Source organism: Camarhynchus parvulus, chromosome 2 (genome assembly GCF_901933205.1).
Source record: "Camarhynchus parvulus chromosome 2, STF_HiC, whole genome shotgun sequence".
Classification (NCBI taxonomy): Eukaryota; Metazoa; Chordata; class Aves; order Passeriformes; family Thraupidae; genus Camarhynchus; species Camarhynchus parvulus.
In genome coordinates this window covers 115,412,794-115,438,561 of record NC_044572.1, presented here as the reverse complement: position 1 = coordinate 115,438,561, position 25,768 = coordinate 115,412,794, and the positions used below count along the sequence as shown (strand labels likewise).

The window sequence follows — 25,768 nt, the reverse complement described above, 5'->3', positions numbered from 1 at the left end:
GTAAATATTGAACATTAAACATATTGAACATAAATTTCAAGGCTTCTGTTCTGATTGTTCTTATGACATATTATCTGTATACCCTGTCACAGCCTAATGTGAATTGAAGTAGAGAAGCACAAGTGACACAACTCCAAAAGTAAAATAAAGAAAAAAATGTTACTGATAACTGAAAAGCAAAGTTGTAAGAACCTATTTACAATTATTGCTTTGATTTATTTCACTGAGTTTAGTCTAACCCAGCTAACTTTTTGGACTTGATTTAATTCATCAGGACATTACTGTTTCTTATTACTTGTACTTCTCAATATGTACTTCAGTTACCTTTTTTAAGCCTTTGCTTAATATGAGGTAGCAATATCAGTAAACCATTGTATTATAAATTAGTGTAATAATGTTTATAACTGTTACGCTGTTGTCAAAGGTTCAAAATTTATTCTGATTTTCACACTCACAGGCAAAAGTTGTTTTAGCATTCTACCGAAGTTAGCAGTAAGATAATAGAGGCATGGTTTTCTCCAGATTAACACTTCATTTGGATGCAGCTGCAGTATAAGTCAAGGTTATTTGCTGACTGCATGGTGTGAGATGTTCCTAAAACTTCAAAACTAATTTGTTTAAATTGCTTAAAGCTTAGGAGTTAACTATACAAGTTTAAATCTAACAAACATTAAATAATAATTTGATCAAAGCTTTTACATGGCTGTTCATAAGATGTTTTTTGGCCTAAGAATCGTTCTCTTATTGAACATTTCCTCTTTTTTAAATGAAAAACTATAAAGTAAAAGAAGCTATTAAAGAATCACTCAAGAAGTTAAGGGAGAAGCAGGAATCCAAAAAGGAGGAAAATGAAGAAGAAAAAAAGAAAACCAGGAAAGGAAAAGATGCCACTGACCGAAAGGACAAGAAAGCTGCTGATATGAATAAATTAAAGAAAGATTCTGACAAGGCTAAAAGAGACAGAGGAAAGGAAAATGTAGACAAAAGTATGAAATCCAAGGAGACTACAAAAAGATCAGCCAGTGAAAAGGATGGCACCATTCAGGTGGGGAAAAGACAAAGAAACAAAAAAGATAGTTAAAAACAAATCCAAGGAAGACAAGAAAGAAAATAAATAAAGAGTTCCTGTTCTGCTAATGAGGAACAGACCTCAAGAATGTAAAATTCAGCATATTTATATGAATGTAGTAAATATAGCAATAAGAAAATAATGTTTTCTGGAAATAAGTGTGAACAAGGCTATATGTAATATTTTTTTAAAAACTGTTCCGTGTGTACTGATATTATAAACACAAAGCAGAAACATCTGCTGTGAAACTCAAGTATGTACATATATTAATGCGCCTGGCTACCAATGTGTATTGAAAACATCCAAATGTCAGATTGATGCCAGTTACTTCAAATCTACTCTAAATATGGGTTCGAGATCTTGTGATTGTTTTTTTTTTCTTTCCTTGTTTAGTTGTATTTGCTTGATGTGGAGATGCAAGTCAAATGTTCTATATGAAATGCAAGTTTAAAAGCAATATTAACAGGCTTATCTGGACACATGTAGTGGAAACTCATAAAATATTTCTATTTCACAGAAACAACCAAGAGGTGCATTAATGGACTGTAGTGTCCATTATTAACCCAATAAATGTAACTTATTCTCTGCCAAATTCTTTCCCTAAGGAAACTGGTTTTTTTCCTGAGAAAACTATTTTGTACACAAATAGTTAAACCAACTTCAGAGTGGCACTTTATCATGAGACGTTAGGGTATGCTCAATCAAAATGTTCCACATTTTGTCTTTTGATCCCATGACAATATGTTTCTGGTTTTCTTCCATTCCCTATTTACTTAATTATTTTATTTCTCTATATTTGTGTTGGAAATCTTGATTCATTATCACTTTTTATTTAACTGTGTCCTGATTTTTTTCCAAGTTTGCCAATCTTTTGATAAGGAATGCTGATGAAAATTAGGCCATCTATTTCTTATCATTGATAAGTGTTGTTGTATTCCAATTACATGTAAGATGTGATATGCTAGTACCACTCTATTCTGGTTGAACTTGTTTAGAGAACATCTTGGATATTTTGCAGCTATTATCTTCTTCAAGACTTTCAAGTGCATGATGCTTCTGTAAGCAAAATCTTGTGTTAGTTTGTTCTTACATCTTCTGTATTTTCAGCATCAAGGAAGGATTTATTCAGCAGTCTCATTACAATAAATAAAGTTGCAAAAACATTTTTGCAGAGATAATAGATTTCAGAATATTATTGAATCTATGGTTGCTGTCAAGTTTATCTAGAAATGAATATTTTCCAAATAAATTTGAAAGGGAGTATATTGTATGGAAGTGCACAATATAATTACATAGGATTCAGAACAAAATTTGTAATGGAAGTTTATGATTGTTTCTTGATGTACTGCAGTGTTAATTTCAAGAAAACAAAACAAAGGACTGAAATTGAGAATGAGTATATATATGCATCTGGATGGTAATTTAAGATTGAAGTCCTGAAGGTTAATTCTCTTTTTGGTTTTTGCTAAAATTTTGTGTATAACAGTGGGCAATACACTTAGCTCAGCTGTTCCATACATGTGTCTGCATCATGCTTTGATCTCTAGAGTTATAAGATGTGATAATAAGGTTAAAGATGATTTGCGCTTTTTTTTTTAAAGAAAATGAAACATTCAAACAGTTGTGAAAAATAGTTCAAATTAAAGCTGTAGAAAACAGTACAGTATCTTAAGATTCTGGCTGTGATAATTAACAGAAATTATCTACTCTGAGGTATATTCTAAATATTTATAAATTCATGAGGAGGGAGGGAAGGAGATGTCCATTGTGAACATTACAATGCCTAGCAAAAAATATCAGAGAATGAAGATCTAATAAATGCAAATCCATAATGAACATTCTCTGTTAGGTTTTGGTGATAATAGATACACTTTTTCAGCCTTGCTCTGGTAAGTGTTAAAGTGCATATTTGACAAGAGGAGCATTCAAATCATGGTTCTCAAGGATGGTGGCACAATGGTATGGTGCACATCACTTTATTTTCTCCTGTAATATGCCAGAACTTTTAACTGTGTGGGAGTGAAATTTCAGATGAATTGCTGTTCTGATTAACATATTGTATCTGTGACCCAAAGTTTATGGGGATCTAGAAAGGGTGGGATGTTTTATTTTTTTCTTTCCAAAGAAAATTTTATTTGAGCAGCACTCCAGGCTATACAGACAGTCATAAAATAAAGTATTTTTGCTCCAGAGATCTGTTGTCTTGTTGTATATCACTATGAAGTATTGCCATTAAACTTAATGCAACAAGTCGCCACATAAGCTCAAAAAATGCACCTGGCAAGTAAAAGCTAAATGCAATTTTAATAAACAGAAGAGAGAAAATAATATCTTACAAAAATTGAATTATTTGGTCTATTACATACGTGACAAGATTGAATAGAAATCAGTGTTAAGCACAATAGACATATATAAAAAGCTTGAAGGTTAAGTTGAGAAATGTGCAAGTGAAACAAAGACACTCTTGTTGGTTCCTTCTTTCCTGTTAAGTACCCATAGTGCTTGTTTAGTGTGGAGTATTGGCTGTCTTTTGAAATGCTTTGAATTCATTTATTGTTCATGAAGCAGAGTATGTGGTTGTCTGGATCTGAACATGGGGGTGGCTTATTGAGGATACAAAAACTGATTTAAAGCAGTGTATGTGTAAAGTAACTGAACTGTGTTTGTGAAAGCAAGGTGGCTGTTTCCATGCTTATGGATTCTGAAGTGTGAGAGTGGTTAATATGACTTACTGGTTTTGTCTCCATCCTAAGATGATTGTAGAAGGAAGTAACTTCTTACTCTTGTAGCCATTAATAGTCCTGCAGGAAAAGATGAATGTCTTAATAATATTTTCTTAATATTTTAAGTGGGTGTTTTTTTAATGACAGAAGAAAATTGGCCAAAAACTAAGTATAAATTTGGCATTTTTCTTTAGCTTCTCATTTTAACTCCAGAGTGGTGGACTCTTAGTTACATTTCTTTTATACAGCCTACCTATCAATCTTCAAATAACCGAAATTTAAATAATAATATAAATATAATATAAAATAACATATTAAAATAATATTAAATAATAAGATGGACTTAATTCTGTTATCCTGTAACTATTACTTGAAATAAATACATGTTTTTCTCACAATGCATAAAATCATATCTCTCTACACAATTTGGTTTGAGACACACTAGTCCAATTTGCATTGAGATATGTTTGACTCCACTAGAAATGTGGTAATTACTATTTTTTAAATTGTACTTACTTGAAATATAATATTTATCTATTTAAGAGTTGCTTTTACAAGATTGCTTGTACTACAGGAGTGTTCATTATAGTTTAGCCTCTGCTTTCTTGCATTCTATCTTTTCTATTGATTTCCATGTATACAGCTGTTGAAAAACTAGTTTGCTTTGGGCAGTGGTGTTTGTTGAGAAGAGAATCTTACCTTAATTGACCTTGGATGTAGGATTATCAGCAAATGCCATTTGGAAGGGACTTTGGGAGATCCTTATTCTAACATCCTGCTCAAAACAGGGTCATTTCAGAGGAATGACCAGGTTACTCTGCCCTCGTAGAGGTGGGGGGTTGTGGGTGTGTGAGTTTTTTCTTATGCCTAGTCTGAACCTCTTGTATAAGTTTTGCTTGAACCCTCCTAAAGGAGACTTGAGAGGAGAATTAGTCTAATACCAACACATTCTTGACCATATGGTGTCTTAAGATGTGACATGATCTATCACAGCTGTATCTTTCTGTCCTGCCAGGATGATGGTGTTGATCATTTAATTTATTGATTGCTTTCTTTTCATTGTGTTTTGATCTAGAAAGAGACTGTGGTATAGATAGTCACAATCTTAGTGACAAAATTCCATCAGTCATACTTTTTCTATAGTTGTCAAAACAAACTAATCTTAATCAAGTCTTCTAAGATGTAACATATGAATTTAAAGTAATTCTTATTCTGTGCAGCTTTTTGTAAAGTTCAAATTAGTTCTCCATAGAACCTATAAAATTGATCATATGAAGCACTTTTTGCCCTAGCTGAAAACAGAGAGAAAAATTTTCTCTCTATATTTTTACTGGATACTGAATAGATGTTGAGAATAGCCTAGTCATTTGTTCAGTTACTTTCAAATAAAAGCAAGTGCTTAAATTTCTGTCCCTTTTTACCTCCTTACTGTATGTTTGTCTTCTAAACATCTTTGTTTTACTATCTGAATGTGCTTTAGTCTTTTTGTATATCACTGTATATTATGACAACCCTGTAATTGTGATTGTTTGAATGCATTTTTGGAGAGTGTAACATCAGTCAATTTAATTGAAAGAACTTTCTTATGTTATAACTGAATCAGTTCAAAAAGGGCATAAAGTTAACTTTATAACTGAAAAATGCAGGCCTTAAAGAAAGATCTGTCCCAGCACAGCCAGCATCACCAGAATCTGAGGAGACTGTCCAGCCTGCTGAAAAGTCATATGTTGAATCAGGTAAGACCTTTTGTGAATCATAGGTGGAACAAAATACATTATTTGAACTATAATTCTGTGTCATTAACATCCAAACTCTTTTATAGATTTTGTGTTGCTTATCTACTGAAGTTTATTTAACAGGAATCATGGTTTATAACTTTGTATAAATCACTGACCATGAAAATTGTAAAATTTCATGGTTACCATTGAAGGCATATCACATTATAATAACTTTCTTGTGATGTATGGTTGTGATTTAGATTGATTCCAGCTGTATATCCAGCCAGAATAACAGCAAATTCTTCACCTTAAAAAGAAACAAAACCCTCTCAACAACCAACTTAGTAAGATAATAAAGTCTTCACTTTTCCGCTAAAACTACTAATATATAATAAATGCAATAAATGGAGCTCCTACTGTTAAAAAAATAATCTAAACATTTTTAAAGCCCTATACTATTAGTGGAATGTATTAAAATTAAGAGGGATTCAAAAAGAAATATTTTACATGTCACATTTCACATGTGTGATTTGCATTAGTGTTATTCAGAGAGTACATGTTATTTCTGGGTTATTGAAAAGGTTTAGCCTATGCGATGTTTATGTGAACCTGATACATAAACATACAAATCCAGAGCATATGGCCAGTGGAATCTATAGAATATAGATTTTGTTTCAAAAGACTTGCATTGCTTTTCTTAGGATATCAATTATAAAATATATCAAGATATGACTTCCACCCTGGTTGGGTGGGTTTTTTGGTGTGTGTGTGGTTTTTGGTTTTGTGGGACCATTTTTCGTGACTGGTGCCATTTTGGATCCTTATTTGAAAATGCAGCTGTTACCTGGTTTAGAGCTTTTTCTTCAGATGTATCATTGTAGGGTTTCTCAATGTTAATTTCAGGACATTTATATGAAGACAACACTTCATACAAATTCCTATTATGTCCTGAGCTGTTGGATGGCAATCACTTGTCCATGAAGCCAGTTTGTGATTTCTCCTGGCAATTCGTAGCAGAACAAGACCTTGATACTGTAATGTATCTATTTTCCCTGTTTATGAAGTTGACAGGATCCTGCTTCTGCAACTCACATTTTGTTGTCAAATATGACTTCCAGGTGCTGCTGCCTAAATTGTAGGAAGACAATGGATGAAAGTGTTAGTAAATTAATTCCTTAGAAGAGAGTTCTTGGTTTGAATAGTTACCTAAAGTTGTTACTACCCCTGGAAAAATATGTGTGTAAAAATGCAGTGTAGATAAATTCTTCCAATTCATATTCAGATGGACGAATCTGATGTGATTGTTGCATAATTTCTATATTGGAGAATAAGCAAGACAAAATTGTTTTTCTAATTGTGTGAGTTGCAGAGGTTAACCAGGTCAGTCTCCAGGGAACTTTGTGAAAGGAATTAAGAACATTATGGAGCCTACTAAAAGCTGCAAGCTTTGAGTTAATGTTTAGATTTTGCCTTTTGCGCTTACCTTCACTGCAATTTATAATCCTTTTAGAGCACAAGACTGCTGACATAGAATTGGAAGAGGAGATTCAATCTATTCTTCATGAAGCTCTCCATTCCCATCCTGGTAATGCATTAACACTTAGAAATCACTGAAGAGTTTAAAAATACTGCCATAGGCTAGATGAATCTCAGAGTCTGGTTTTGGTATGCACTTAAAGCACTTTTGCCTGCATAAAACATTCAAATCAACTCATTTGTCATTTTCAAAAAATTCAGAAAGTTCAAATCCTAAAACTGTGTCTTCTTACCCAGACTTGTCTGGCAGTAATAGCTGAAATCATTTATTTAACAAAAGCTTCTTCAAAACACTATGTAGAGGGCAAGAGTGGACAGAGCAGAGTTGGCCTTTACTGTGAGCAAAGAAGGTCCTGGCAAGTTGGGTTTGTAATGCTGGACTGTGCAGATAACTTTTATGTAACTCCCCATTCCCTTTGGAGACTAGCTGGAAACCACAAAGGGTGTACTGAGGACTGAATATTTGCTGGTAATAGAATATACCAAAGAAAATTTATTCAATTTATTCACTAACAATCTGCATTATTGATTAGGAGAGAGACGTGAAGATGGAGATGAAAGTGTAAGTGACCAGTGGCAAGCAAAGGAAGAAATACATGGAGAAACTTCTGAAGCTCCTGCAACAGATGACATGCTCAGAGAATTTGAGACTGAAATTTCAGAAGCATATGAGACACCAGACTCAGTTCAAAAAGGTATCCGAATGACTAAATACATTTAAAATAAATCTACAAAAGAAAACCCAACCCAGACAAATGAAAATATGTCTCATTAAGACCTGGACTTGTAATTTCTGCTTAAAACAGAGCCTTAGGAAGTGTCAGCCACAACATTATTTGGCAAATGCATATATTTTAAGTCAAAATGGGATATTTTAATGCTATGTGTTTTGGAATCCAGGTAACTGTATATTATTAATTCTACTCTATGGGCTTTCAACAAAATTATTCTGTGCTCCAAATATGCATATCTCTCCCCAACAGAGGCATGAATATAATCATATAGAATGGTTTTGATTGAAAGGAGCTTTAAAGATCACCTGGTTCTAACCCTTCTGGCATGAAGGACACCTTTCACTAGACCAGATTATACCAAACCCCATCTAGCCTGGCCTTGAACACTCCAGGAATGAGGCATTCACAGCTTCTCTGGGCAACTGTTTTCTGAAACATTGTTCCAGTGCTTCGTCACCCTCGCAATGAAGAATTTTCATTTGATATCCAATCTAAACCTGCTCCCTTTCAGTTCAAAGCCAAAACTCCTTTCCTCTCAATACATGCCCTTGTAAAAACATCCCTCTTCAGCTTCTTTGTCCCCTTAAGATACTGAAAGGCTGCAATTAGGTCATCCCAGAGTATTTTTTCCTCCAGGCTGAACCCCAGTTCTCAGCCTTTTCTCACCTTTGGAGACGCGTTCCATGTCCAGTCTTTCGTCTACCAGACCCCCAAGTGCTTCTTGGTGTGGCTGCTCTCAATCTGTTCATTCCCCATCAGTAAAACCTGTATGGAGTCTGCTTCTGGACCTTTTGGTTTATTAAACTAAATTTGAAAGTTTATTAACACAGTCTTTTCTATACTTTATTCTCATCCTCCTTTCATTCAGATATGGCTCCCTAAGAGCATTAATTAAATTTAAGTCCTGCAGAGATGAAGACATCATATAAAGATGCTCATATCTTGTCACCTTGGGGCATTGACTGGATGATGAAAATTGAAGTCAAAATATTAAAGCAGAGTTACATGATCTAAATCCAACTAGGGGGAAATTTTTCTGAATGCTCTTTATTTGTACTGTTGAAATTTTTACCTATCTCTTAATATCTCTTGATATCTTTTGATAAAACCCATGTAATCGATGTCATAAAAGCTGTGATGTCTGGAAGTGCACTGAGATTGTTTCTTCACAATCAAACTCTTTAGTCTGGATCTATTAAAGCTCCTTGTTTCTGCATCTCTCTTCCTCATCCACAGCGCAAGTCAAAGTAGAAGACTAGAGGAGAAATTCAAATTCCATTTACTTTGAATCTTTGCAATTAAGAAGGCAAAGTGAACCTCCAATTTATTCAGAAATTTCTGTGGAGAGTCCTCTTTTTTTGAGAAAATGTGTATAGAGTTTATTCATATATACACATTCTCAATATTGTATATAAATAAAATAGTAACTTTTTTCAGTCTATGTATACATATCTTCCTGCTATTAGGGGAAATTTGCTTAGAATTACAGCTTTGAAATATTACTGTTCTTACATAATATCTGTTAGAGGGTTTATTGATTTTTAAAATGTTAAAATTTGTGCAAATGTATTTATTTCTCAGATGCTGATCCTATGGTGGAAGATGTTGGAGTAGTGGAGTCTGAATCATATGAAATTCCAGGTATCTATTTGTTTTTCGGTACTCAATAATAATGTTTTTCTGCCTCAATATAACAAGTTATACGAGAGAGAAAAATAGAAAAGGTTAGACTGGTTTAGAAATAGATCATTTTGAATTTGTGTTTTTTTCTCTCAATAAATAGTTGTTACTGTCTTGGAGAATTTTACTTTGGGATGACTCTATCATACTTGCTGTTGAAAGTCTTTATTACAATTAACAGGTCACAGGTGTGGAAACTTTGCTTTCATTGGTGCAAAAACATTTTATTTACTGTATGTTCCTGGCTATTGTGTTATTGTGTTATTGTGCTATTGTGTTAATTGGGACTGGGTAGGCAAGTGATCTGTGGTTGTACAGTCTGAAAAGAGAGAATGAGATTTATTGCTTATATTGTCTTCAGACAGTCTATATTACTAAGGTTCTTCTAGAATATTTTTCTTGGCATTAGGAGCATCCAGGTTTTTGTACCTTTCCTTCAGGACTGTTTGTTCTTTGTGACTGACTCTGCTATCAGAGAGTGAGTCAACACCAAGGATGTAATTCTGAACTATGCTTGTTCTGTCTTTCTGCACATCTTAATTAATCTTGAAAGCTTTTTGAAATTTGGCTTGGACTAATCTGATTACCTTATAGTCATCTTGATGTTATGCTTGATATCATGTACAATGGCATTAGCTCATCTTTCCCATTATGAAGAAGCATTAAGTGGATATTGCAATTTCCCTACTGTCTGATAAGTATTTTCTTCAGTATTCTAACCATGTTTCTTTACAGTATGGACAGTCTCTTGCATTTACATCTGGCATTGATTTCTATTTGTACTAGGGTTCTTATGTTTGACTCAGTGTTAAGACTTTGTAAAGACTCTAGACTTTGCAGTTGTGTTTGGTGTCACAGATGTGATGGAAAAATAGTTGTATTTGTTTGATACAGCTAAAACTGTTTATTCCAAACTGTGTGAGGGATAACTCATTTAGAATCCAAGCTATTATACTTCCAAAGTAAAAGGATAAGCTACTCTACCTTCACTACTGTGTTTTCTCAGATGTGTCATAGCAAGTATATTAACAACATTGAAAAGAATTGCAGTTATAGTGGAAAATAACCCCCAAATTTAGCTAGGTGTAATGAAAGGAAGTAAATTGGTCTAAATAGGAGATGCCAGAAATAAAGTATGTATTTTGCATGGTTAGTTTCTGGTTCATATCTTGTCTTCTATAGATCCATCACCAAGTGATCCTCCTGCACATTAGTAAAGAAGATACTTTGCAATTTTGAAGATGGAGGATATTTTCATTTTTTATTTATATAAATATTAAAAAATACTGATGCAGACCAATGGCTCTTGTTGCTCTAGTTTTCCTACAGAGAGTATAGCAGAAGGCTGGAAGAGAGAGTGGCCCAACACCTTCCATTCGATTGCCATGTGTCAAGTTGCATGTGTCAGTATATAAAGTTTTAGTTTTTCAGTTTTCAGCTAAGGAGCTACATTTAGCCATTGATGGACTCATTTTGGATACAAGTTAAAACAATGAAATATTAAACATATTTAATATTTTAATTTCAAGATATTTATTTGTTTATATTTAATTTACAGCCATAGATGATTATGTTGCAGATTTGGAAGAAAGAGTAAGTGATCCAGACACTCCAGGTTTGTAAATCTTCATTATTTCAAATGATAATATAATCACACTTTTTAAAATGTGCTACAAAGTTATGTGTCATATTTAGACTGTTTCTTCACTGTTTTATTTTCAAATGGTTTTTAGATAGTTTAAAGTAGGCCTGATTTTTAGGCTGCTATGTTACCATTACATTTGTGAGCATAGCACTCCATGAATCCAGTCTACAAATACTTAGACAAATATTTTGTTCTATCAAAAGGAGCTTCCCAGTCTAAGCAATGGATTGATTATCCAACACCTACTTATATTCCTAACTTTAAGCCTGAATACAAATATACATAAACTTGTTGTTTTATGGTGTAGTTCCTGGCTGTATTTTATAATTCAGCTGTCACTTTCAAATAAGATATTGTAGTATTAAATCAGTATGATTGTTTCTTTCATTTTTGAGCTAAATATGTGACCTTTTTAAGCTCTCTTGTGTTATTTGGCTATTTGTGTTATGTATGTTGCATGAAAATTCAATTGCAATATAAAATTTTAAATATTTATATTTAAGGTGACTCTGAGATAATGCCAGAAGATGCTGTGGAACATTATGCAGGTACAGTCCAAAATCTTCTTTCTTTTTATTGAAGATTCACTGAATTTTGGCCCCAAACCAAGACAATCACATACCAAAAAAAAAAAAAAAAAGCAAAACTAAACCAACCAACCAAACAAAACAAACCACAACAATACACAAGACTTTGGAGCTCCTAGGTAATATTTTTTCAGAATATAAATTGAAAATGTAGACATAACAGCTTCCTAAGGAAATGCTGCTAAAGCCTACATGAGTACTACTTCTCTGTAATGTCAGCCAAATGGGCTGAATAATACTTTGAGGGTTGAATTTCCAGGAGAATGGATATTGGTGTTTTAAATTGTATAGAAGTGATTTTGTGGATAAAAAATAATTTAAACATGCCAGAGATGTTGCTGTTGGTGTGATGTCAAGAAGAAAGTAGTATCTCTAAGTTTTTTAAAAGCAAGTAAGCCATAACAAGAAGATGCTAAAATTACTCTGTAGAAGTTAGCTGTATATATAAATGATTTATAAATAATTCAGAATCAAAATATTTATGAATATTTATGAACTGTATAAGAAAGCTTGCTGATATTGCTGTCTTTTTTAAGTCTGTCTTTTGATGCCAGAAAATCAATCAATTCTTCTCACAGGATCTGTTAGAAATCTTCACCTTTGCACTCTTATTAACTTTCTTACAGTATGAACTACTATAGTTTCAAATATTTTTATCTGAACAAACTTGACACTGTATTGTATTATTTATGTGTCTTTATTGTCTTAAAATTACATTAATTTTCCTGCTCACTTTTCTTTTTCTTTAAACAGAGGATAGAGTGCATGAAGATTACAGCGAAGACCAAGGTATGACAGCTGCTGTATTAAGTGAAATTACAGTATCAAAATCTTTCGTTAATATGCAAGTGGAATTACTTTGTTTAAAGATTTCCCATGCTGCCAAATTACTTTGCAAGTTCTCAGCTAAGGTTTTGGGTTGTCTGTTCAAGCTCCCTGTGTTTGAAACCCTGCCCAGGCCAGATGTGGTTTATTGCATCTGTTTAGCTCAGTATCACCTTTTCATCTTGTCTGCCACTACCAGTTCTTTGGGAATTACCATTTTAGTTTGATTTGGTTGATGATTTGCTAATGATTGCTGAGACCAAATCAAAAAGTAAACAAGAAGAAGAGTAGTCACAGCCTTGAAACACAGGTGTGTGATTGTGATTCCTTCTGGAGACTGCCACACTTCAGAATAGTTAAACATACCTTTAAGGCACTCTTGTTTGTTTCCCATGTTTATGTAACCTGAGCAAAGGACAGGGTTTCTCCAAAATATTTGCAACAGAACACCTTGAGGTACATTCTTTGTTATCAGGAGGTAAATTCCAACATCTTCCTTTGGGATAGAAGTCAAAATTCCATTGAAAGACTTTCAGTGGCCCAAAGGTGTGCTTAGCCCTTAACCTGTGTCTTTCTCAGTGTGCAGAAAATAATTATTTGCCTCAGTTATGGTGCCCTTGACAAAATGCCTCAGCCGTTATAGGATAGAAAAGCAAGTGACTCTAGGTTTTTCCCAGGGCTTATTTTTTACTTGCCTTTCCAGGACATAGTTATTTTATGATCAGTTCCTAATCAAGAATCACTTCTCTTGGTTCTCACACCTAGATATGAAGAAGTGCTAACTTCTAATCTTTACTTTTCATGCTCTTTCATATGTAGTGGTAACACAAACAGAAAATGCTTCCATGCCCTTGTGAAGAGACATCTATATCTCCTTTTTGACTAAGTTGATTAGGCAGGTTACAAAGTAAATTGCATCAGCTTTTCTTAAAATCAGTTCCAAAAGCATTTAATATTCTGCAGTCTCTTCTGGCACCCCAACACAATAACAGTGAATCACTATATTTTGTGATACAGTGATTCATTTACTTCAGGAGGCAGCAGTGCCTCTCTGGACTGTAATGAGAGTTTTAAATAGTATCAGATAAATCCCCCTACACTTTCTTTATTCTTGCCAGTCCTCTGATTAGGACAATAAGGAGAATAGGAACTTCCATTCTTTTTCTCAAAAAGGAAATTGTAAAGTAGCATGTGACTGTCAAAAAAACTATTATTCTTGGCTATTAAATTGTCAGGCTTCTTTATGTAGTAAATGATTTCCACAGTTCAACATAATCCATGGAAAACTGCTTTCCTCTTGATAAAATTTGCCTTTTCACAACATAATTTTACCTTGCTTTCAAGTTCCACCTTGAAGACATTCTGGTTGTGAGAGAAAGCACAATGCATCCTTTGTACTTTTTAGAGGAATTTCATTTCAGAGCTCCAACCTGGGGCAGTGGAGAAGAAAAAGACCAGTGAGATGAGGCTGCCTTTCTGTCACACACCATTTTTTTCCTTCTCAGTTCAGTCTGAGTTTGGTCCATCGAGTTTCAGGGCATGTTCATGTTCATGTGCTAGACACCATTGTAGCAGCTGCACCTGTTTTTCATCCCTTTTGTCTCTAGGCCCATCTTTCCTTGTACCTTTTGACATGTTTTGATCGGATTGAAAGTGAAACCGATATACTTTGTTTTTGGAGAACAAAGTATATTGCTCAAAACAGAGCAATTTTGGCTCTGTTTTTCTGAAGTGAAAGAATGCTTGGAGGCCATTGTGGAGATCTGAAATCCTTTCTCTCAAATGTGAAGCTTGTGGTTTTGGCATGGGCTCCAAAACTGCAGTCGAACCCCACAAGAAGATTTACATTAGAGCCTTCATATGCAGTTGTCTGTGAAATCAGCAGAAGTACCGCTTTGAGTCAATTTCTCTTCCTTATTTCTATCACATGTTTCCCATCTGCTGGCAAGACCTTCTGGTGAAATATTTTCTTCAATCCTCATGCTTTCTAGAGTTCTCAAAGCTAAAGACAGTGCAAGAGGATTGCTGGCCAGAGCAGTCTAATTTCTTTTGTGACTCTAGCTTTGTGAGGCTTGGTTCTTAATTCAGATCAGGAACTGCGCTAATAGGATTGCTGTAATCACATCACTGAGGTTATTGCTAATGTTAAAAATTCTTTAGTGGAAATAAGTACCCACAGTGGAGGTTGTAAATGATTGATCATAGCATTTGGAATACAAGAACTCAGTTATTGTACATAACTTCAGTTTTGTCAAGAGTTTCCTGCATTTTCTGGCCATGATACTAGAGAAAGGAAGCAAGCTTGAGATTTTCATTAGAAAGAGTTCTGGATGTTTTTTTAAGGATATTCTATAAGAACTCTTTTTCAAAGGAGTGTGGGGAGACCCACACAACCATTAGTAACATACAACAATATTTTAAATGATACAATGATAATATAAAGGTGGTTGGTTTTTTGTTTTTTGTTTTTTAATGTTATGTGAATGGCCTTTTTCTGATGAGGATTAGTACTTGTTAGATGATTAAATTATCCAAACTGAATGAACCTTTTTCAGTCTAAAATTCACAGTAAGTGTATATTGAAAATTCAGGCAATGGATAGCATTTTGTCTATTTTCAGGCATTATCTAAAATTAAATAATGAATATTCTTGATCTTTTTCTTCTTCAGAATTACAAAAATTAGACTATGCAAAGATTATATCTATGCAAAGATTAAGAATGTAGAAGAATTGTAACAACTGTACTGAATGATAGATTTGTTGTAATTGTTTTCAATATTTCATCTGTGTGATAGAAAGTCTTGAAATTTCAGCGAAATATGAGCACATGGTTTGGGGTTTTTAATGAGGAATTTCTACTACAAGCTCCAAAAAGGCTTCATATATCTATTCCCCCAAACCAGGGAAAGATATTTTTTTTAAGCCTTTGCTTTTGTCATTAACAAAATAACTGTACGTTTAACCAAATTTTTAGAATACTTTGTGCATATCAACCAACCAGGAACTTTATTTTTCTTTCCTTTCAGAACCAAAACATGAAAAGCAGACTGAGACTCAAGATACAGGTATATACCTATATATATATATATATATGTATACACACAAAAATATTTTAAGCAAATTAGCATAAAGATAATAGACTTAATCTTTCTGTTTATATATATTGAAGTACACAATCTGTGTGACCTTCAGTCATGCCGTTGCCAGTTATGGCACAGGTTCATTGCAACCTGTATTGTTATGAAGTCAGATTTTTTGACTGTGACCTGAGAAACTTTGTTCTAATATGCCATCCTTGAGGATTCATCTTTAAGGTCTCAGCTGACACAGAGTGGGGTGTCTGAGGATTTTAGTGGACAGCTAGACCGCCGTAGTTATCAGAGACACTGCTTGTAAGGAGCCCTCCTCATAACCCTGCAACCAGTGTGTAAGATCATTCAAAATGTACAGGCTGTCAGTGCTAGCTCTGCTTTGATGCAGACCTCTTGCTGGTGCATTTGTCTAATTAGTAGAAGCAATTTCAAATTATTTGTCTGCAGTGTTCTCTCTGGGTTCTGTATACTTTGTTGTCTTGAAATGCCAGCTCTTTTGAGAGTCATCTCAGACAGCTGACTGAAAAAAACCCACAATCTTTTAGTAGAAGGAAGTCAAGAAGTTCTCTAGTGTAAATAAATGGTAACAATCTGTTTTGTTACCTTTGTTATCATAATCTTAAGAGGACAGTCAAATGAATTTTAAAAGTGCCATATTAAGAGAAAACAAAATTAAATATTTTTTTCTGTAGAATCCATTAAGATGTAGAATTTCTTTGTAGTGCTTCAAGAAGGAAATTAGGACTTACAAATGAGTTGCATGTTTATCCAAATAAGACTTTTAAAGTTTATAGGTATGCAGGTTTTTTGGTTGGTTTTCACTAAGTCTAGGAGATGGAGTTGATGCTGCAAAACAAGAACATGGGAGTACTTGAATCTATTTAGAAAGATGAAGTGGTTTTAAAATTTCAGTTATTGTATCATAATCCAAACAACAATTATTGAAAAGGTACAATTTTGAAATAACTAGCTGATGAATAGAAGGGCTATTTAGTGAAACAGGATATTTAAGATGTATTTTTTATTCCCTGGAATTTATCAAAGTGTCTGCTTGTTAATGTCAGGTAAACATGTCTACCTGCTAGCTCTGTTCTTTTGTGTAGTGTGTAAGTTCCATTGCTTGAGGGGGCTTGACTTCATTATTGCTCTGAACTGAATGTTTTCTTAGCTGTTGACAACCTTCCAAAGGGGGTGAATGAAGCCACAGGGCCAGATATATATTTTATAATTGTGATCTTAGTGTTTTGATGAAATAGATATGTTTGAAAAACAGATTAAAAAAAAGGCAAGCTGATTATACATTTTTTCCTTTTTATACTTATAGAGGAAATTAATGAAGATTTTGATATTGCTAAAGACCTCTCAGGTATGAAATTTTATAGCTTGTAAAAACTTTTTCCTTCCATTTGTATTTATTAATATAATAAAACTCAGCAGAGAATAGAATAGTGGAACAGTTTGGATTACAAGGGATATTTAAAGATCATCTAGTTCAAATTCCCTGCCATGTCTGGGGCATCTTATTCTTAGTCATCTTGCTCAAAGCTCTGTCCAGCCTGATTTTGAACACTTGCAGGGATGGAGCATCCACTACTGCGCTGGTCACCCTGTTCCAGTGTCTCACCACACTCATCATAAAAAGTCTCCTCATGTCCAATCTCTGTCTCCTCTTTTTCACTTCAAAATCTGTTGTCCTGTTGCTACAGGCATGAGTAAAAAATCTCTCTCCATGTCTTTTACAAGATCCCTTATTGAAAGGCTGCGGTAGGGTCTCGCTGGAGTCTTCTTTTGTCCAGGCTGAACAGTCCCAGCCTGTCAGCCTGCCTTCCTAGAGGAGAGGTGCTCCAGCCCTCTGATCATCTTCATGGACCTCATCTGAACCTGTTCTAACAGGTCCATGTCTGTCTTGTACTAAAAACTCCAGAGCTGGATGCAGCACTCCGTAGGGCGTCTGGTGAGGCACTCCTCTTAGATGCATCCATGGATGCAGTTGGCTTTCTGGGCTGGGGGTGCACACTTTTGACTCATGTCCAGTGTTTTATCCACCAGAATATCCACATTCATTCTCCACAGGGATGCTCTCAATCTCTTCTTCCCCCAACATTTATTGATATTGGAGGTTGCCCTGACCCTGGTCTTGTTGAACTTCAGGGCGTTCTTATGAAGTGCTTATTCCATTGCTCAAGTTGGAGCTCTCTGGTAATTTCCCACATTGCAACTCAGAAAGGTTATGTTGTGAATTTTTGTTTGCTGTGTTGTTCTTGAAGAATTTTAAATGAGTACTGTGTTAAATGTAATTTAAACATCTGCTCTAAGTTAAAAATTTCCTTAAAGTTTTTCTCAAACATGATGTTGGTTGAGTCAGCTAGAGCAAAGTGATCTAAGCAGTTCAGCTTGAGCACTGTGTATAGCATTTGATGCTATATTTATTTAGGTTTTCAATTTTAAAAAATGCGAACTTTTATGAATAAAAGGGATAACATATTGAGTGAAATGTTGTTCCCCTCAAACAACAATTGTAACCAAAATCATTCTGGTATGCACAGTAGAAGTCCTACTTCTAGCAGGTAAACTTCTGGATATGAAGTGCATTTAGTACCGTTTTTCCTACTCTTCAGTTAAGTGAACTTGTTAGTTTATAATTTAAGTCTTCCTTTTTGTTTGATACTAATTATGTGGCTGATGGGAAATAAAAACAAAATTATGAATGTAATGTGAATGACTTCCAACAATTTTTTTCTATCTAGGAATAGAAAGTAAGCAGACAGGAAGATGATGTGGCCATTGAACCAGAGGAACCAGGTTTGTATATTGTGTTTTCCATGCTTTTGCTACTTTAAAAAATTAATAAATGAGAATGATAAATACTGTGGAATGGGATTCTATGCTGCAATAAAAATACATTCATAACTTTTTCTGCAGCTATTTTCTTTCAAGGACAAACATATCTGTGTTTTTGGAATCTAGCATCTTGGGCTTTTTAATGACATATTTAATGGCTTAGAAAGCACTCTTCAGTTTTAGAAGTTGAGAGTGGTTTTTTTTTACAGAAAAACTTGTATCTATAAAAATGACCATATTTGGTTATATGATGGAACTGAGAATTCCTTTTCCTGCTCTGTTTTCCACCAATCAGGTGTGCATACTCAGGAAAGAGGGTATATGTAAGGAATAAAGTGGAATGTCTCCTAAGCTTTGAGCTCTTTGTTTATGGGTTTCCCAAATCAGGAAAAGTATTTTCCCTCTTCAATTCTTCCTAATATTTACAGCCAGCGTCCTGGCTGGTTGCAAGTAATAGGTGAAGTTTTTCTGGTGAGCCTGACTCCTTCCAAGCATGTGTGCCGACTTCAATCTGTTAGCAATAGTAGCACTAGGTGATGTGTGACATGTCTAATTTAAACATACATATAGAAATAAAAGTAACTGAATTTTGAAGTTAAGTATTTCACAGTTACAGCTTGAAATATAATAGGTATATATGGATGTTTTCTAAGCCCATACTGTAGTAGCATGTGAAACTGGGATATGTGTGCTTTGGATAGTCTAGTTTCAGAAATTTGAAGTATCATTTTTGAAACTGTGCAGTCCTACAATAGGCTCATTGGCCTACTTAAGTATGAGTCTTTCCCTTGGAAAAAATTTAGCCAAAGTAGAAGTTTGCATCCCACTTCTGCAAAAGTAGTATTACAGAGCAGTCTTAATAGGTCACAGTGGAAAAAAAAAAGAAGGGGCTTTTTGTAAATATTTGGGAAGCAGTTGAGTTTGAATTATATTTACATTTTTTTTTACAGAAAAACCTGTTAAAACTGAAGATTATTCAGATGATGTTCAAGTGGGTAAGTCAATATTGGATGCTTGATTTTTTTTCCTAAAAAAGTAAAGCTGTAGCTACATGGAAATTAGTAATCAAATTACTTTGCAAAGGGATATCATTATTGTCAAAGTTGCTTCTTGGTTTAGAAGCAATAATTTTTCTGTTATACTTGATAAATGCCAATGATAGTTATTGGCTTATATGAAAGCATTCCAAATAAGTAGTTTTAATTTAGAACGATTTCAGATAGAACTGAATACTTTTGAAAGGGAAATACAACAATTTGAGGTCTCAATATGTGTGTACTTCCTCTCCAGAGCAATTATCATGGACAATGATAGTGTTACTTCTCTGTGTGTCAGTCAGATCTATTGAAATCTGACTGTGGCACGTTCTTTAGGCACTGATCTGGAAACAGGGACTGTTTTGTCATGCCATCACATTTTTCTTGGCCTAAATGATTTTGAGAAACAAGAGCACTTCCAGTTATTCTATCTGTTGCCTGACAGTAGTAGACATGGATTTTACCAAAATCATTTTTAGCATAGATAAGTGGCTTCTAAATTCAAGAACTGTATATTGTTACATTTCGTGGAGTTAACCATTGCAGTTTGCTAATTTGCTTGTTGTACCAAACTAGTTGTGTTGAGTGGAACACAGAGTTGTATCTCAGGGCAGTACATCAGAGAAGCTGCAATCCAAGACCTCTAACAGCTATATTCTTGTTTTGTGCTGGTTAGCCTGACCCCCTGTCTGGGTTAGTTATTCTTCTTACTGTGCAGAAGCTCTTACAAGATGTGGTGCCCAGAGAGTTCTCCATTGTTGGTTTTTTTTCCTTACAGTATTTATAGGTTCGTAGTCATGCCAAAAGTAGCCAGAGAAGTGAAGAAAACACAGGAGGCCTTTTGTGGTTGTCCAGTACAGATTGGAGGCATGGTTTAGTTCATGTTTGATTTTGTATGCTGAACCTTAGCTGAGGGGTTTGAAATGCTCATATTGATGCATAACTGTGTTGTCTGCAAGGTCTTTCCAAGCTGTTCATCACAACAGCCATGTGGTGTATTGGAAAGTCTGAAGCCGTAGCTATTATTTAATAAATGCATTAACTGAAAATGTTTTGTTTCATAATGAGCATGAGGTATTCTTAACCAAAGCTTATAATCAGTGTAGGAACAAACAGTAGTTATCTTTGACAGTATGGGCAAGAAGTTCAGCAAAGGCAGTCTGCACTCAGTTTGTTATGCCTTAAGTTGGAAGTGGAGAAGAGGAAAAGATGTTTTCTCTCAGAAGAGGTTGCTGTTTAAAGTTAAAATAACAAAAAGGCCCTTAAGAAGTATTACAAAATTTCAACAGTAGATAATTCCACCACACAATGTCAGTTGAGGATATTGAGATGATTTCTTGATTTACAGATACTATTTTAAAATTCAATTCAGCATAGAAGTGCCAAGTTGAAATCTTGGGGTTTTAGACCATATTTCTATCAGGTTTTGTATTGTAATTTATGTCTAAGTCTTGCAGCTGTAAATTAATTTTTCTACCTTCACAAAAAATCCCCAAAAAACTTAGGTGTTTTATATAGTAATGATGGATTTTGAAATATGCCATTTCGAATCGTAGCATCATTTAGATTGGAAAAGACCCTTAAAATCAAGTACAGCTTTAGACCTAAAAACTGGCAAGTCCACCACTAAACCATGTCCCCAAGTGTCATATCGGCACATCTTTTAAATGCCTCCAGGCTGGGGAGTCCACCTCTCCTTGGGCAACCTGTTCCAATGCATGACCACCCTTTTAAGGAAGAAATTTTTTCTCACACCCAATCCAAACCTCTCCTGGTGCAATTCAATGCTGCTTTCTCAAACTATCACTTGCTTCTTGGCAGAAGAGACTGATCCTCACCTGGCTACAACCTCTTTTCTGACATTTATGGAGAGCAGTAAGGTTCCTCCTGAGCCTCCTTGACTCCAGACTAAACAACCCCAGCTCCCTCAGCTGGTCCTTATGAGACTTGTGCTCCAGACCCACCCCCAGCTCTGTCCTTCTCTGGACAAGCTGCAGCACTTCAGTGTCCTTCTTGCAGTGAGGGGCCCAAAACTGAGCACAGGATTCGAGATACAGCCTCCCCAGCGCCAACTGAAGAGCAATGATCATGCCTCTAGCTGCAGATGTATTTGCAAATAAGATGGTGGAATTGAACCTAGTTATCCACTCTCCTTTTGTTGTATTGTGATACTGAGAGACTCCTTGCCATTTTCAAACACTGCTAGAATGAGAAATAGCTTGTTCTACTTTGAAATTGTAGGTATTTCTGAATGAATCTTTTAGATTTATTCTTTTCTGACCTGTGGTTTTTTTAAAAATTAGTGTAACACACCATTTAAATCACAAAATTACCTTGACGTGTATCCTTGCATAGCTTTTGGAAACACATAATAGCAGCAGCACTCGAAGGAATGAATTATTTTCTTCTTCCCTTCATAGAGAGAAAGTGAGAGAATCAATCAAAATGTGTTTTAAAGACAGTTATTACACTTTTAAAGACACAAGTAATTATTAGATGTAGTACAGTGTTCACGATCCTTTGTTTAGGAAGTAGAAAATGGAAATAATTTGATCAGCACAAAATCTGAGCACTGCACTAAGTTAAGAATCCTTATAATTTGTGTAGTTATGTGGGAACAACTCTGAAGGCAGAAGAGCCAGTATTTATAACTTTTTCTAAAAATCTTATTGTTTCAGCACATAAAATTTAAATAACATTTTAGGAAACTAACAAAAGAAGTATAGGACATAAACTGCTGACAGTGAATAAAATTTTATTAAATTATTAGTTCTTCTGCTATTAAGCATATTTACCTGTCTTTTTTAATGTGAATATTTCAGTTTGAAAGCAACATTACTCTCAAATTTTCCTCTCAGATTATGACATTCATGTTTCCTGGGTTTCTTTTTTATATCTTCTTCGTGATGGAGGATTCAGTATGGGAGATTTTGTTGTCAGGAGTCTTTCTTCTTTGTTTGTGATTTTATTTCATCAGTTGTTCAAAGCTAATATTTCCTGTTCTTTAAGCAGTAACAAACACAACTTCAGGCAGTGTAAAAGAAATTCAGAAATGTCACTATGCATTCCTTATTCTTCAGTAGTTTAAATTATGCAACTGTATTTAAAGTGTGGTGGCACCAGTTTGTATCAAGTTTGGAGCAATTGTTCGATTTTTAGCTAAAACATAGGAACTTAGTTTTTTGGAAAGAAAGTAGGAGATAGCTCAGAGATTGAATTTGGCTGTTAGGAACATTCTCATATCACCAGGGAAGACACTGGGTGTGAGATTTGAATATGCTGGAGTGCAAATCAAAAGTTTTTTGCTGACTTCAGGGCAGATCACAAGAAAGTTCATACTAGTCAAGTACATCCTTAGGTACCTGTAAGTACTGTTCCAGTTCTCTGAGTTTCCTTCTGAAATTACTGCCAATATTCTTTTCCAGAGGTAGGATACTTCTGCTGTTATAATCTGCACTTGTATAAACTAATGGACTTTATAGACTAATGGTTGGATAAACTGGCTTGAAATATTACTGATTCAGATTTTCTGGCTAATCCTGCTTTACACTGGTACATAAATTGCAGTGGTTGTGATAGAGTGGTACTTGTTGGACACATATTTTAGGGAGACATTGCAGGTTTAGGGGATACCATTACTCTCTGTATGTACTTGTGTGTGTTTAGATTTAAAATATCTGAGTTGCTCCACTCCTCCCCTTTGCCTTGTATCCTTGCCATTTTTACAACTCTACATTTATTTTACCAACTGCTGAAACCCCTTATATGTAGAGAAATTTGTACTTTAGAACCTTGACCCTTCCTCATTCCCTGGCTCCTCTTTTCTGGTTGCCTTTGACTTTAACAAATAAAACCCAAAATCAAACCAACACTAAAAACCAAACCAAAACCAAAATTAAAAATGTTTAAATGAATTTGTGGCATGGCCTAGATATTCTTTACAAGGTTAATAAAGTGCCATATGGTAATAAAAAAATTATTACCTGGAAAAATACTTAAAAGTTTGTTTCCCACCTTATACAGCAACTTTGTGTATATTAATTAAGGTAGCTCTTAGAAATGATAGCTTTTTCATATTAACTAGTCTGATACAAAGTTGCATTTTTTAGCATTTAAGATTTTTTTGTTGTTGTTTTAGAGGAAGTTATGTTTTGGTTGGTCCTTTAATATAGATTTCCCCTTATTTTTTCAGATACTTAAAGCTTCAAAAGAAAAGTCCCTACATCAGGAGGACCAGTCCTAACCATACGCTACAAAAGGGGAGCAGATGGTTGAAATAGACCTTATGATGTAATTACCAAGCAGTTCAGGGTTTGGGGAATGAACACTAAGATGTTGTAAATGGGTTTTAGCCAACTGTCATTTTAGTAAGCATTTTTAACACTTGGATGTTTAGTTTACATTCCTGTCTGATATTTTTTTTCCCTTGGTCAAGTTTAGTGAATTCATTATTTTTCTTCTGTGTTTGTGACAAAGTTACAGCTTAGAGCTGCATTTCATGTACTGTTTAAGCAACTGTTAATATTCTATTTATAACATAGCAGCAGGTACATTTTTTTCAGATTTTAATATATATCTTTTGTTGTGGATTCATACAGTATGTACAGAGCAGTTTGGTCAAATGAAACATATGATGTTATGAATTTTTAAATGTTTCATAACTGCTGATATAGAATACAGCCTAATTGCATTTTATTGAAACACACTAATCAGGCACACACTATGCTGTGAAGTTTGACTTTTATCTCTTTGCACTGATGTTATGTCAACAGTTAACGACATAAATTTCAGGTGATTTTTAAAATACCCTAACAAGGTATAAAATGTGTGTTTAATTTATACTAGTAAAAGGCCAGATTACAAAATTAGAGTTTTCAAAAACCTGTTATGTATGAATTAGCACTTTTTATTTATGCTCATCTGAATTTTTCAAGCAAAAATGTCAAGAGACTAGATGCTAGCCTGACAGGGAGTCAGTGGAGATTGCAATAAGACTGAGTTACTGGAATCAGCTTGAATTCAGTAAAATTATTCCATTTTGGTTTGCCTACCTATAATGATCTCAAAGCTGGCTTTAATAAGCTTTATATTCAGTAAATTATTTTACAAGTCAAATTTGCATAAACACTTGATTTGCAAATTTTATTTTAAAAAAGTACTTGGAAATCCAACCTTAAAAAAAATATGATGTCAGAATTTAAGACCTACAGTTATGAATGCTCTTAAAAATGGTACATCTGAAATTTAGGTACTGTGAGTGATTTAGAATTTTAATATAACAGGTGCGCTTTTTACCTGTTCTGTGCTGCTGTTCCACAATTACGAAGACATATTTTATTCTTTGATATTTTGCATGTGTTCCTTTTTGGCTCAGGAATAATTGCTGTGATTTTAGGAAGTTGCCAAGCCTGTTACAGGAGCTTAGGAGAAATAAAGTGAGATAAATTTATAAAAAGAAAAACCAATTTGGTAACCCTAACAGTTGGTTGCCTTTGGTTTACAGGAAGACTTTCAATTTCTGTAACACTATTTTGAAGTCAGGGTTCTAGATGCTTACATTTGTAGTGAAAGGGGCATCATATATGCTTGCCCTTTTTTTGGGTTTGGGATGTCAGTAAGACTCCACATGTTACATCTGATCAATAAATACAGATGTCCCAAAGTGATATCTTTAGACTTTTCAGGAAAGCAATAATACTCTTAGACTGTGATGTGTTTTGGGGTGGGATATTCTAGTAAAATTACCTGTGATTGTGAATTGCAGAGCAATAATTTTTACAAAGCCATATTTTGTGAGGTATCTTGGGAATTATTTTAGAATGGTGAATGGAGGACTTTTTATATAACAGTGGCAGCCTATTTGTAGAATTATGGGACTGTGAGAGTATATTACGCTGTGATTGAATTTTAGTATTTTGTAACTGGGTATGTGATTTTACATGTGCTTCATGTTTACAAAAAAATGCCAAGCTAAGCAAGGTCAAGTGGACTATTAAAAATATGTATATTTAAACCATTTTAATGTTTGGCTGCAATAAAACACAGAAGAATATCTTTGTCGTTCTAGTGTCATTATTTATTCCCAAATGTATTAAATATTAGCAATAGGGATAAATATTTGACTCAGCCACTAATTAATATTTTTTTAATTGTGAATTTGAGTACTAAAAATATATTTGAAAGTATTGTGTACAAGGGGCAAGTAACAAGTCAAATAAATTAATTTTATTCTGGCTGCTGTTATGTGAAGGAAATGGGCACTATGCTAAGGTCTGTGTCT

At 34.4% G+C, this 25,768-nt stretch overlaps 1 protein-coding gene across 1 annotated transcript in view; it reads left to right on the top strand.

The window, feature by feature from the left end:
- The first annotated feature begins 3,822 nt into the window (after nt 1-3,822).
- The window catches only part of LOC115912715 (aspartyl/asparaginyl beta-hydroxylase-like), a 74,875-nt gene continuing 52,929 nt past the window's right edge, over nt 3,823-25,768 (top strand). The window contains exons 1-12 of the mRNA XM_030964387.1: nt 3,823-3,838; nt 5,439-5,528; nt 7,021-7,095; nt 7,580-7,741; nt 9,362-9,421; nt 11,019-11,075; nt 11,609-11,653; nt 12,446-12,481; nt 16,935-16,976; nt 17,535-17,599; nt 18,364-18,412; nt 19,402-19,446. Of these exons, the coding sequence (XP_030820247.1) occupies nt 3,823-3,838; nt 5,439-5,528; nt 7,021-7,095; nt 7,580-7,741; nt 9,362-9,421; nt 11,019-11,075; nt 11,609-11,653; nt 12,446-12,481; nt 16,935-16,976; nt 17,535-17,599; nt 18,364-18,412; nt 19,402-19,446 (742 nt within the window). The remainder of the gene's footprint in view (nt 3,839-5,438; nt 5,529-7,020; nt 7,096-7,579; nt 7,742-9,361; nt 9,422-11,018; nt 11,076-11,608; nt 11,654-12,445; nt 12,482-16,934; nt 16,977-17,534; nt 17,600-18,363; nt 18,413-19,401; nt 19,447-25,768) is intronic.